The sequence below is a fragment of the Aspergillus clavatus genome, genomic scaffold (genome assembly GCF_000002715.2).
Source record: "Aspergillus clavatus NRRL 1 1099423829795 genomic scaffold, whole genome shotgun sequence".
NCBI classification, from domain to species: Eukaryota; Fungi; Ascomycota; class Eurotiomycetes; order Eurotiales; family Aspergillaceae; genus Aspergillus; species Aspergillus clavatus.
The window spans coordinates 353,252-364,739 of record NW_001517104.1 but is presented as its reverse complement, the minus strand read 5'-3'; the positions used below and the strand labels follow the sequence as shown (position 1 = coordinate 364,739).

The 11,488-nt window shown below is 50.8% G+C and overlaps 3 protein-coding genes across 3 annotated transcripts; 1 reads left to right on the top strand and 2 right to left on the bottom strand.

The window, feature by feature from the left end:
* Positions 1 to 31: 31 nt before the first annotated feature.
* On the bottom strand, positions 32 to 1,676 carry ACLA_009940 (glutathione synthase; the record flags this gene model as incomplete). Its single annotated transcript, XM_001273996.1, has 2 exons — positions 32 to 1,280; positions 1,375 to 1,676. The coding sequence occupies 2 exons, from the start codon at positions 1,674 to 1,676 to the stop codon at positions 32 to 34; spliced, it is 1,551 nt and encodes a 516-aa protein (XP_001273997.1).
* Positions 1,677 to 2,305: 629 nt separating this feature from the next.
* Positions 2,306 to 7,762, top strand: ACLA_009930 (putative SNF2 family helicase/ATPase; the record flags this gene model as incomplete). The annotated part of the gene is made up of 1 exon (XM_001273995.1): positions 2,306 to 7,762. One exon carries the CDS (start codon positions 2,306 to 2,308, stop codon positions 7,760 to 7,762), a length of 5,457 nt encoding a protein of 1,818 aa, XP_001273996.1.
* A 594-nt stretch (positions 7,763 to 8,356) lies between these two features.
* On the bottom strand, positions 8,357 to 11,344 carry ACLA_009920 (DEAD/DEAH box helicase; the record flags this gene model as incomplete). The annotated part of the gene is made up of 3 exons (XM_001273994.1): positions 8,357 to 9,328; positions 9,375 to 10,706; positions 10,787 to 11,344. 3 exons carry the CDS (start codon positions 11,342 to 11,344, stop codon positions 8,357 to 8,359), a joined length of 2,862 nt encoding a protein of 953 aa, XP_001273995.1.
* Positions 11,345 to 11,488: the final 144 nt, after the last annotated feature.

The following is an 11,488-nucleotide window of genomic DNA, read 5'->3' as shown; positions in this document are numbered from 1 at the left end:
AGGATTAAATGACACACTCATGCAGGAAGACCTAGAAAAGAAGAATGCTATCCAAACTAGAGAACCCAGTGGCCACGCCTCCCTCGTTGACATCCTTGGCCTTGGTTCTCATCAACCATCCGCCTTGCTCATTCTGCAAGATCTTTCCGTTGGCCTGGTCCCAGAGAATGGTTCCATAAATGCCCAATTCCCCAATGACATTACCACTCAGGACTTCGCCGTCACTTCTCAACGCCACATTCTTAGCTTCAGCCGGCGGAGCAATCAGTTCCATCAAGATCCAGCGCTTCCATTCATCTTCGGGAATTGATCGAAGGAACTCGGGAATGGCGGTCTTGTAGACATTGTTGCCCCCTCCTTCGCGCTGCGGCTTGAGGACGTGGTTTGATGCCGTCTCGGGGTTGAGGGCCAATTCTCTGCCACGCCCGCTAGAAGAAAGGTCATATTGGGGTGCAAATGTATCCCGCAATCGAGCGACCGTGGCTGGATCAGTGTCCGCCAAGAAGTTTGCAAGGTGATCGGGGCCCGTGGTCTCTGCAAGTACTTGCTGTACAATCTTGCAACCAGCGAGCTGGTTTAGCACGGTGGGACACTTAATCGCTGCTGAGCGCTCCAGCTGTGTCCGTGCCTCCCAGTCACGCTCGGAGGTATAATCAGTCGGGGCATAGAAGCACCGGAGATATACTGTAGTCACTTCAAATGGCGTGTCTGGCGAATGAGGGGGCCGGTATATCAATGGCCGGGAAGAATCTGAAGTAGGGATTGATGTGTGGTCCAAGACCTCGGTGCTGAGTAGTCGAAATACGGGTATCTTATGAACGGTGCTGAGTTGCTTTGAGAGGGCGAGCTGATCAAATATGTTGCGCTCATTATCCTGGACAACAAACAGGATACACGTAGGAAGAGCTGGGCTGGATTTGGAGGGTCCGTACGCAGTGTGTGCTGCGGCCAGTCCTGCCGATAAGGTCTCGACAGCAGTGTTCTCCGGAGGAATATTCGATTGAAATAAAGGATGGGGAGGATACGAGATAGGATGGCCCGGCGGAGAAGTAAGGAGCTCCGAGTGTAGCTTTCGCACAAGAGACGATAGGCCGCCAAATGAGGACGAAATGGTGTTGAACTCGACTTGCTTCAGAGATGGAGAGGTCGCGTTTGCCGGAGAATGGGGCATGTAGTCGGACCGATACAGGCCAAGTGATAATGTCTGAGCATAACCCTCCTTCTGAACCGAGAGGTGAACCTTCCACAGACGAGAGATAAAGTCGTCAACGTCGATGAGACTACAGGCCAGGCGATCTTTTAGTCCAGAACATTTCACGGGTGAGACACTCCAAAAGGCAGCATTGCATTCAAACTAAGTCTCAGAATCCTTACTCTTCCATAATCTTTCCCAGCCATTCCTCATTACATGTTATCGCGGCATAGAGCTTGTTGTATACAGTCTGCAATGCCTCGGCCTCTTCGAAGCAAGCCTTCGGGAACGGACTCGGGAACAATGTCACTGGAGCATTCGTCGCCAGTGCCCCATTTGGATCCGATTCCTTTTGTATGAACATAGGCGAAGGCCGAACCACCAAGCCATTCTGCGTAGCCCAATCCTTGATTGTCTTCACGAGAAAGTCCCTCTGTGCGGGGTTCAATTGGGGAGGATAACTAGTATAAACCGAGTCCCCCATTGTGGGAGTGAAGGATATCCTGCAGAGAGTAAATTCCAAGTAGTGTAATAGAAGTCAACAGATTCTTCAGAGATAATTGGAAATCCTCGACCAAGTCCGAACGACTTTCTCTTATGCGATCGTGACATTATTAATGCCGGCGATGGAGGGGCTCCGGAAAATAAATGATTAATCAGCAACCTCCAGCAGAATAAGCTTGATCTCCGCTCGCCGGACCGCCTTTGATGCTGGCAGAAAGAGCTCATCTGCGATAAGCGATCGCCATTGCCGTTTCTGGCAATATACAGGGTCTCGTGCTTGCGCGTCTCAGCCCATCCACGCGATCTTTCTATCGCAACAGGCCGTCTTGATCAACTTCTGCTCGTGTCCTTCATACTCCTAACTAACCGGCAGAATTTTTAGTTCTGACCTGTGTACTCCGCCACGATCTTCTTCTCTTCCCTCCATCTGCTCTCTCTCACTTTTTTTTTTTTTCCAACTCTCTTTAGCTTTACGGCAACACGATACTGCTTGAACTTCTAGGGGGTTAGAGACAAGATTTATCTTAGTCCATTAATGGACTTATTGTATGTTTCGTCTAGCAGTGATGCTATGAGACCATATTGACCGTATCTGCTTGATTAGGTGTAATGGAAACCGACGATGGTGACCCTATCGACTGGACAGTCAATGAGGTGGTTGCATTTCTGTGCCATAACCCCCAAACACCATGGTCTCAGTCAACTACCCAAGCTCCGCGGCCGAATCCTGCCCAGTTTGAAGCCGCCCTTCGAGAGAATTTGATAACAGGAGAGGTGCTTTTGCATGATGTTGACAAGGAGACCTTGCGTGAAGAGCTTGGACTCAAGGCCATTGGTCATCGTAGTTCTATGCTCATGGCAATACGCTATCTCCAACGACGTTCACAGAAATATCAACGTTCTCGAGCGGATCTTACTCCCCAACTTGGTGACCGTCAGTATCCTTTCTCTCCTAGTCTTCTGGCTTCCATGATCCCTGGAACTCAGCAAGAGATCTCATCACCGGTTCATCGGAACTTTGTGCTCTTCACATCTGAAGTAGACGACATCAGGCGAAATCTTCCCGCGCCTAACTCGCCTGCACTTCCTTTGCAAAGAAAAGGATCTGACTCGCGCGCAATTTCCAGTGATGTTGTCGAGAATGTTGATGATTCCAGTCAGATGCCTCAAAGCGTTCCCCCGGATGCTGGTGGTACTGGGCCGACTACAGAGAAACATGTAGACCATCCCCAAACAAGCGAAGGTATCCGCGCTCAGGAGCATGTTTTTGTTGATGCGCAAGGAAAGAAGCGCCGAAAGTTGGATCTCAGCTCCTTGCCTCGGCCACAGAATGATAGTCTTGTTTTAAACCCGTTAAACCCCTTGCAAGATAAGGAGTGGTACATGGGGCCAGAACGAGTCCTTCTTTCTCAATTGTTCTACCCCCCCACTACTGACGAGGACGATCAATCATTCATAATGCTTGGCCCGAAATTCCCTACTGCTCAGCGCCACGTTGTGAAAAAGTGCCTGAATTACTACTATAAACAGAGGCCTATTGAGTTGAAATCTGATGAAGGAGGCAGCCAGCTGGCTATTCTTCCTTATGACTACTCAAAGGCGAATGAGGCTGATAAGCATCTCTTCACCCTGTATACAGCTAAGAATGGAACTGTTGCAGTCACACAAGAGAACATAAAAAAATGGCCACAGCTGAATCAAGCAGGTGCTACTGATCCTAAGTCGCCACGGACACTCAATCCTTCTGATCCCTACTCCTATCTTCTCCAGAAATACCCTGCTGGGGAGGACGATCAGGACCTGTGTCCTGTGTATGGTGAGTCAGGCTCGGAAGGAGAGTTTGATGAGGAAACATGGCAAGAAATTACCAATGAGCATGATGAACTCACACAGCACAAACCAAGAAGATTAACTTCCACTGAAGTTGATGCAGTCATTGAGAACTGTATAAACGAATTTGTGGACAAATGGCGCCGAAATGGCTTGCCTAAAGAAGAAACTAAGGCTTGGAAGCTCTGGCAGATGACTCGCCGGGCAAAGTGTACTAATCAAAGTATTAAAGCTATTACTCGCGACATCAACCTTCTGGAAAGACGACTGGGCAAAGTGCTTGAAGCTATCCGTGGGAGCGAGTACACCTCACAGGCGGAGCTACAAACGCAGTGCCAGAGCATGGAACAAACTGTACTTGACATACAAAAACGCAAGTGGCGCATCTCCGTTCTGGAACAAGAAAAATGCCCAGCAAAGGTTGCTGCTCCTCTTAAGAACAGGACGTTGCCCCAGCCGAAGGCTCGTTTTCAAGATGAAGAGTCGCTACACTCGGAATCGGGCATGTCGTCTGGCTCCCTTGATGATTTCATTGATGATTCGGATCTCACTGGCCATGCTCCATCTGTTGGGAACATTGCTGGGACCATAGAGGAGCAGAATATTCTCGTCGAAACCAATGACAGATTGCTTGATGAACACGGCTTCATGGCATCTGTTGAGAACAGTAATAGAACGCAAACACCGACACCTTCAACGTCTGAAAGCGACGATGATATCATCAGCCCTTCAGGGATTAGACGCAAGTCAAGGGCCCGAAGGCTGCCTTTTATGGCCACCAGTTCTCCTTCTCCTTTGGCAGAGCATAGGGGTGCAAACCACTCAGAGGTGATTGATTTAACGATGGAGTCGCCATCGGCAGATGAGTTACGAATTGAGACCCCTCCGCTCAATCCAGTACGACCAGGACGGATCGCTTCAGAAGAGCTGGATCTTAAGCTCGAACGTACTCCCTCAACCTCCCCTGGTCCACCACGGGGCTCACAGGTTGTGGTTGAAATTCCGCGATGGAAAGCCGACCAATCCAACCCCAAACTTGGGGAGCCAAGACCAGCATACAAAGGAAATTCAAAGGATCTACCCGATCATTATGACTTTGTGGCCTTGCTGTCATATCCCTGGGTCTTACTTGAGGAACGGACAGACCGCCGTAGGCTACTTGCAAAGTTGATAGCTAGCCTTCCTATTGAGGAGCGCGAGAACATGACTAGACAGATTCTCACATTTGAACTGGAGAGTCTGAAAAAGCTTGTCAAAAGGGCCCTCAAAGTGCTCAAAAAAGGCGAGGAGAGAATACCTGACATCGACCATGCCGTGAGCCAATTGATCATGCGAACAGCTGCACTTTTCATATCATGGGTGAATTGCGTCCATCTTTCCATGCAAGGGATCTCTAAGAAGCAAATACAAAAGACTCGTCAGGAAATCGATGGGATCGAGGAATTTCACGGAGAGCTTTCCAAGAACCTGAGACTGTGTGAAGGATTAGAGCTGCGCAAACAACCGAGCGGGAATAAGCCTTCAACGTCAAGCAACCAGTTTGGCGACTCAGAGGACGAACAGTTGAGCCGTCCCGATGCACCTCATAAGAAGCGGAAGAAGAAGGTGGAAGAAAGCCAGGATGCCAAACGAACGCAGGAGAGGGCACAGCGCCGTGTCGCACGACAGGAACAAGAACGGAAGCGACTAGAACGCAAAATGGAAAGTATGGGTGTGAGTAACACTGACCCTGCACGGCAAGCCGTGAGCTTCGGGGAGCCGATCATCTACTTAGATTCCCATATTGGTCGACGCATCAAGCCTCACCAATTGAATGGTATTCAGTTTCTGTGGCGAGAGTTGATACATGATGAGAAACAACAGGGTTGTCTGCTTGCCCACACAATGGGTTTGGGTAAAACAATGCAGGTCATATCACTCTTAACAACCATATCCGCGGCTGCTTCTTCACATGATCCAAGTATAAGCCAGCAGGTACCCACATGCTTTCATCGATCGCAAACGCTGATTCTTTGTCCATCATCCTTGATTGAGAATTGGTATGAGGAGTTCCTCATGTGGACGCCCGAAGGATCGAGCATTGGGCCGCTGAGGAAGGTCACCGCTGCCAGTACGGTCTCCGAGAGGTTCCGTGAGGTGTCCGACTGGGATGAAGAAGGCGGAATTTTGATTATGAGCTACGATATTTTTCGAACATGGGTCCTCAATGCCGAGACGTCAAAAAGGGCGAAGCCTCTGCAAGACGAAGAACATGTCAAAGTGAAAGAATGGCTTCTGGAGGGCCCAAACATAATCGTCGCCGATGAAGCTCACAAGATGAAAAATCCTTCTTCAGGTATATGTCGCGCAGCGATGCAATTCCGTTCCAAGAGTCGTATTGCCCTTACTGGGTCTCCCCTTGCGAACAACCTTGTCGATTACTATACAATGGTGAATTGGATTGCAGAAGGATACCTTGGAGAATTTCTTGATTTCAAAGCAAACTACGTTGAGCCTATTGAAGACGGCCTTTATGTGGATAGCACATATTACGAGAGGAGAAAGTCGCTCAAAAAGCTTCAGGTCCTGAAAGAGATCCTAGACCCCAAGGTCAATCGTGCCGATATCACCGTGCTAGAGGGCAGCCTGCCACCAAAGGTTGAGTTTGTCATCACTATTCCCTTGACGCCGCTGCAGCAGTCAGCCTACGATTCTTACGTGAAATCTGTGGTTCAGGGGAGAAGGGCGGAAGTTGGAACTGCAAAGCTCTGGTCCTGGATGGCGATCCTTGGGCTGTGTTGCAACCACCCAGCTTGCTTCAGGGAGAAGCTGTTAAGTAAAGCAAATGAGTCTCAGAAGTCAAAAGCACAGATGATTCCTGGTGACGAGGCTATTACGCAGTTGGATCTTTCTGATTCAGAGAGGCTGGTATCTGAGCAAGAGGAGCTTTTTGCGGCCGTTCCCGACATCAAAGCTTTGAACCTGTCTTACCGAGCACAGCTTCTTGACAGAATTGTTACCGAATCTATCAATGCTGGGGATAAAGTCCTAATCTTCTCCCACAGAATCCCGACCCTCAATTACATTGAGCATATTCTCAAGGCTGCGAATCGGAGCTATTGTCGTCTAGATGGGAAGACCCCGATCTTCAGTCGACAGGCGTCTACGAAGAGGTTTAACACTGGCTCTGAAGAGCAGGTATACCTTATTTCGACCCGCGCGGGTGGCTTGGGCCTGAATATCCCTGGTGCGAATCGTGTGGTGATCTTTGATTTCTCATTCAGTCCTGTCTGGGAGGAACAGGCCGTGGGACGTGCCTATCGCCTGGGTCAACAAAAACCTGTCTATGTCTACCGCTTCATCTCTGGAGGCACATTCGAGGAGATTATGTATAACAAGGCCGTCTTCAAGACACAGCTTGCATTCCGAGTTGTGGATAAGAAGAATCCTGTTCGTTGGGCATCCAAAAAGCTTAATGAATACCTCTTTCCCGCGAAACCGGTGAAGCAGCATGATGTCTCTGAATTCCTCGGAAAGGACAAACATGTGCTTGACAAAATCCTCAAAGAAGATAATGGCGACGAACGGGCGATTCGAAAAATCAACCTCACAGAGACCTTCCAGAAGGAAGACAACGATAAGCTGACTGAAGAGGAGCGGAAGGATGTACAGCAGGAGCTTGATGATGAACGCCTGAAACGCACCGACCCACAGGCGTACCTGCGGATGCTTGAAGAGAGGAGGCAAGCAGAGAGACTGGCACCTCCTGCTCCTACGTACTCTCAGCCCCAGGCTCAAAGCTGGGCAGCTAAACCGCCCATGCCGTTTCGCTACGGGGCCGCGCAACAAGCTCGATATCCACCCTTCCATGGGACTCTACCTTCCACTGCTCCTGCGCAACCCAATAGCATTGTACCGTTTACCCCTAGTAATGCTTACACTCCTTCCAATCCCGGCTCAACCCTTCCGGCACATCACGGTCCTGTTCTGCCGCGGTCTGGATCTTCCCCGGCTGCGGCATCGACGGTAGTTCCAAATCCCGCTCTTAATGATGCTCAGAATGTGCCTCACTCTCAAAGTGAACCACCCCAACAACAGGCCACAGCGGCATCTTCTCCTGAATATCAGCCTCCGAACCCCCCAATCCGGATGGAAAGCAGGAGCCCAAGTGTCATTTCTGGTAGCATGCAGGTTGATGGGAGCGGCTCCGACTCAGCATCACCACAGGAGAGCATAAGTGCCTGCAGGTCGCAGTAAACCATGAATCTCAGCGCTGCTTTCTCATGGCTTGAATCTTTCTGCTGGCATTTGGTTTGATGATATCTCAATCACGCATGTCCATCTTCTATTTCCGATGCCTCCATTCGTGGGCTGGCGTATCTTTTTCTACTCGAACTTATTTCTTTCTCAACCTGTCTTACTTCCCGTTCTTTTCTTTCTCTTTGTATCTATTGATCTATTGTGGTACATATCCCCTCCTGCTCATTCAACTGTCTATTTTCCCTCGAGCGGCTTTTCTCTAGCACAGGCACGGCACAGGCACAGGCGAGGCGCTATTCGTGTATCTTATTTTATCATTTTCTCCATATCTTAACGAATGAATAACGGCTGGTACTTGAATTACTTTAAAAGAATCGATATGGACGAAGAGAGATTGTTCAATTCTTCCATTTCTGTGATATTCACATTTTCCCTGGCCAGCAGGGAAAACCTCATCTAGATTTGCAGATCCCTAGATGCCCATTCAATATTCACACAGGAGAAAAAAAGATAGACAGGGGAAATAGACTCCGAGGTGGCGATGGGTACGAAAGGACTCGCCGAACAGCGGATAGGAAAGGTAATAAAAGGTCAGACGAGGAGTCTCTCCAGATCAGCGATCCTCGTCGCCCGATCATCGACCTTCTTGCTCGTCTCGCGGAACGCGGCGAGCATCAACTTCCGCTTTGTATCCTGGATCTCCAGGACGCGGTCCTCGATGGTATTCTCCATGACGAGGCGCCAGACGGTGGTTTCGCGTTTCTGGCCGAGGCGGTAGACGCGGTCGACGGCCTGATCCTCGATCGTGGGGGCCCACCAGCTATCGGCGAGGATGGCCTGGTTGGCGGCGACCAGATTGAGGCCGACGCTGCAGACGCTGAGACTGGCGAGGAGGACCTTGCAGCCCGGGTCGTTGGAGAATTTGTATGTGGAGCTGTCGCGGGCCGTTGAGGACATGCTGCCGTCGATGCGGACGAAACTGATGCGGTGGCGCTGTAGGTGCGGTTCAACGAGATTGAGGAAGGAGGTCCATTGGCTGAAGACCACGGTTTTTGTGCCTAGAGCTTGGCCCTGGGCGGTCAGGATCTTGATGAGGGCCTCAATCTTGCTGCTGGGATTGTTGGGGTCCGCGACGATGTCGTCGTCGGCGCTTTCACCTAGTGCGGCGGCCGGGGCGACTAGGGTGGCTGTGTTTTTGATGTCGGCCCGGCAGAGAGGACATTTGTGCTGTCTCTCGATGACTTGCTCGATGCAGTCTCGGTCGTATGAATGGCCACGGGCGGTGATCACGGGGTGCTCCAGTGTGTCTAGACAGATAGGGCACATCTCTTGGCTCTCGATCCTTAGTTGCAGCATGTCTTGGAGAGCTTTGATGTTTTCCGGCGTCAGAGGGACGACCTTGTGCTTCTCTAGCAGGCCTGTGAGCGCATCAACGCGATGCTTGCACAGCGCCCAATGATTGCACACTTGTCGCATCCGGAGGAGAACCTCGAGGACATGGGAATAGCTGGTGCCGCCCTTTTCGCGAGACTTGAAGTCCATGAGCATGCCTTTGGCTTCCGTCTGTAGAATATTAGTAGCGCATCGACCAAAGCGACCACGAAAATACATACTGGAACATGTCATATTTCTCCTGTTCATGGGGGTGAAATTTGATCCGCAGCACACGCGACGTAAGGGCTGGGAGACGCAGGTTCACAAATTCCATGTCTTTCCGTCGCCGCAAGCAGATGGTACTCATCAATGCCTGGAGAAGCAGACGACCCTTGGGATCCTCGTATGTTAGAGGACGAATGAGAACACTGTTGAAGACTGCCATATCTTCCAGGCCACCCGACAGTCTCAAGAAGCGGATCTGTGAGTAAAGGTCCTTCAAACTGTTCACGATCGGTGTACCAGTCAGGGTCCAGCGAGAATCTGCGCGAAGGCTGCAGGCTGCCAAGGCACCCTTGGCCCTAGGGTTTCGAATGGTATGCCCTTCATCGAGAACTACACGACGCCAATGCACAGCAAACAATCCACGCTTTGGTGTTGCTTTGGTGTTCGGTTTATACTCCACTGCAAGAGCTCCATAGCTGGTGATAACTACGTCGTACTGATCGAGCTTTTCGGCCTCTTTCTTCCCAGGGCCGTGGTAGATAAGCACGCTCGGAGTATTCTCCTTGTGGGTATGATCTTTGATCTGGTTTTTCCAGTTGCTCATAACCCCAACAGGGGCGATAATCAGTGTGGTCTTTGAGGCTCCCGAAGTCCTGGGTTGCGGATTGGCCAAAATCAACGATATGATCTGGATTGTCTTGCCCAAGCCCATATCATCAGCCAAGATACCTCCACTGGCCAGCGGGGGTTCAATAGCTGTGGAATAATTGGTGGCAATATTGGTGAACTTTTTCCCAGCTCTCTTCCAAAGCTGGACCACCTCTTCAGAGCCAGACGCGGGAAACTTCGGAGATTCCTTCTCGACCATCCACGCCAAACCCTGGCGCTGGTACGGGAGCAATTCAGTCGACAGCGACGCGGGCGTATCCGCCATCGGCATATTCACCAGGTCAGTCTCATTGAGACCAAAATTCTCCGCGACCTGGCCGATATTCCGAGGATCAAAAGTGCTGCTCTGGCCAATAATGTCTTCCAGTCTCTCGCGAGGTATACCGAGACCCTCGGCAATGAAAAGATCATTAGAAGCCGCGTTCATTCCAATGCCAGACGCCAGCGCAAGGCCCCTCTTAGCGGCATCCCTCTCCATCTTCTCGTGCAGCTTACGCTCCTGTGTCTCCCGCCGATTGAACTCGGTGAGAGGGAGCCGATCGTCGAGCATCGAGCGCTTCAGTCGCTGTCGTTCTTCCGGATGACTGGTGCCATACAACTTGAGGACAACCGGGCATGTGAATGTCCCAATCTGCCCCGTCAACATGCCTTCGATGAACAGCGACCTATTATCCTACGTTACAGGTGACGTTAGACCGGCCAGCCAGAGTTTCAGATCAACCCACTCAGCCCGTCTTAAATCAGACTACTTACCATGTACTTAGCCAGTCGAGCCGCTACATCTCGAGGAAGATGGCCGATCTGGTTCCCCATGACATTCATCACACGGATCGCGTTCGAGTCATACGGGTTATCAGCCTGGCGCGCGAGAGTCACATGCTCGCCGACGGTCGCGTAGCCGTTGTAATACCTCACGCCCACGATCTTCGTAGGCAGGTTACCGTAGTGCATGAAGCTATAGTACGCCGTGTCATCCTGACTCCCCTGGACCAAGTTCTCGGCTTCGGCATCTTCCTCATCGTCATCACTTATATTGATGATGTTTGAGGTCTGGCTGAAGGGCACGAATTCAGTGCTCTCGCCCAACCGCTGGGCAGGCGTCGTTGTGCTGCTACGAGGCGTATGACGCGTTGCTCTTTTGCCTGGTTGGGTAGTGGCCTCATCGTCGACAGTGAGATCGACTTGGTCGATGTTCCGCTTGCCACGAGGTTGACCCATGCCGTCTGCAAGGGATGGTAGGTTATACCACCCGGTGACTAGCAGTAAGGAGTCGATGCTTGGAGAAGAATTGAGAGATAGAAGCATATCCATGAGTAGGCGTGCGCCTTGCCGGATCAGGAATAGCCGACAGCTGACAAAACGCGCTAGGCCACGGGCCCACGTGATCCACATTTGACCTTTACTACAACGGGAATAGTCTGTTTCCACTCCTTCCAGACCATAGTAAAACATCAT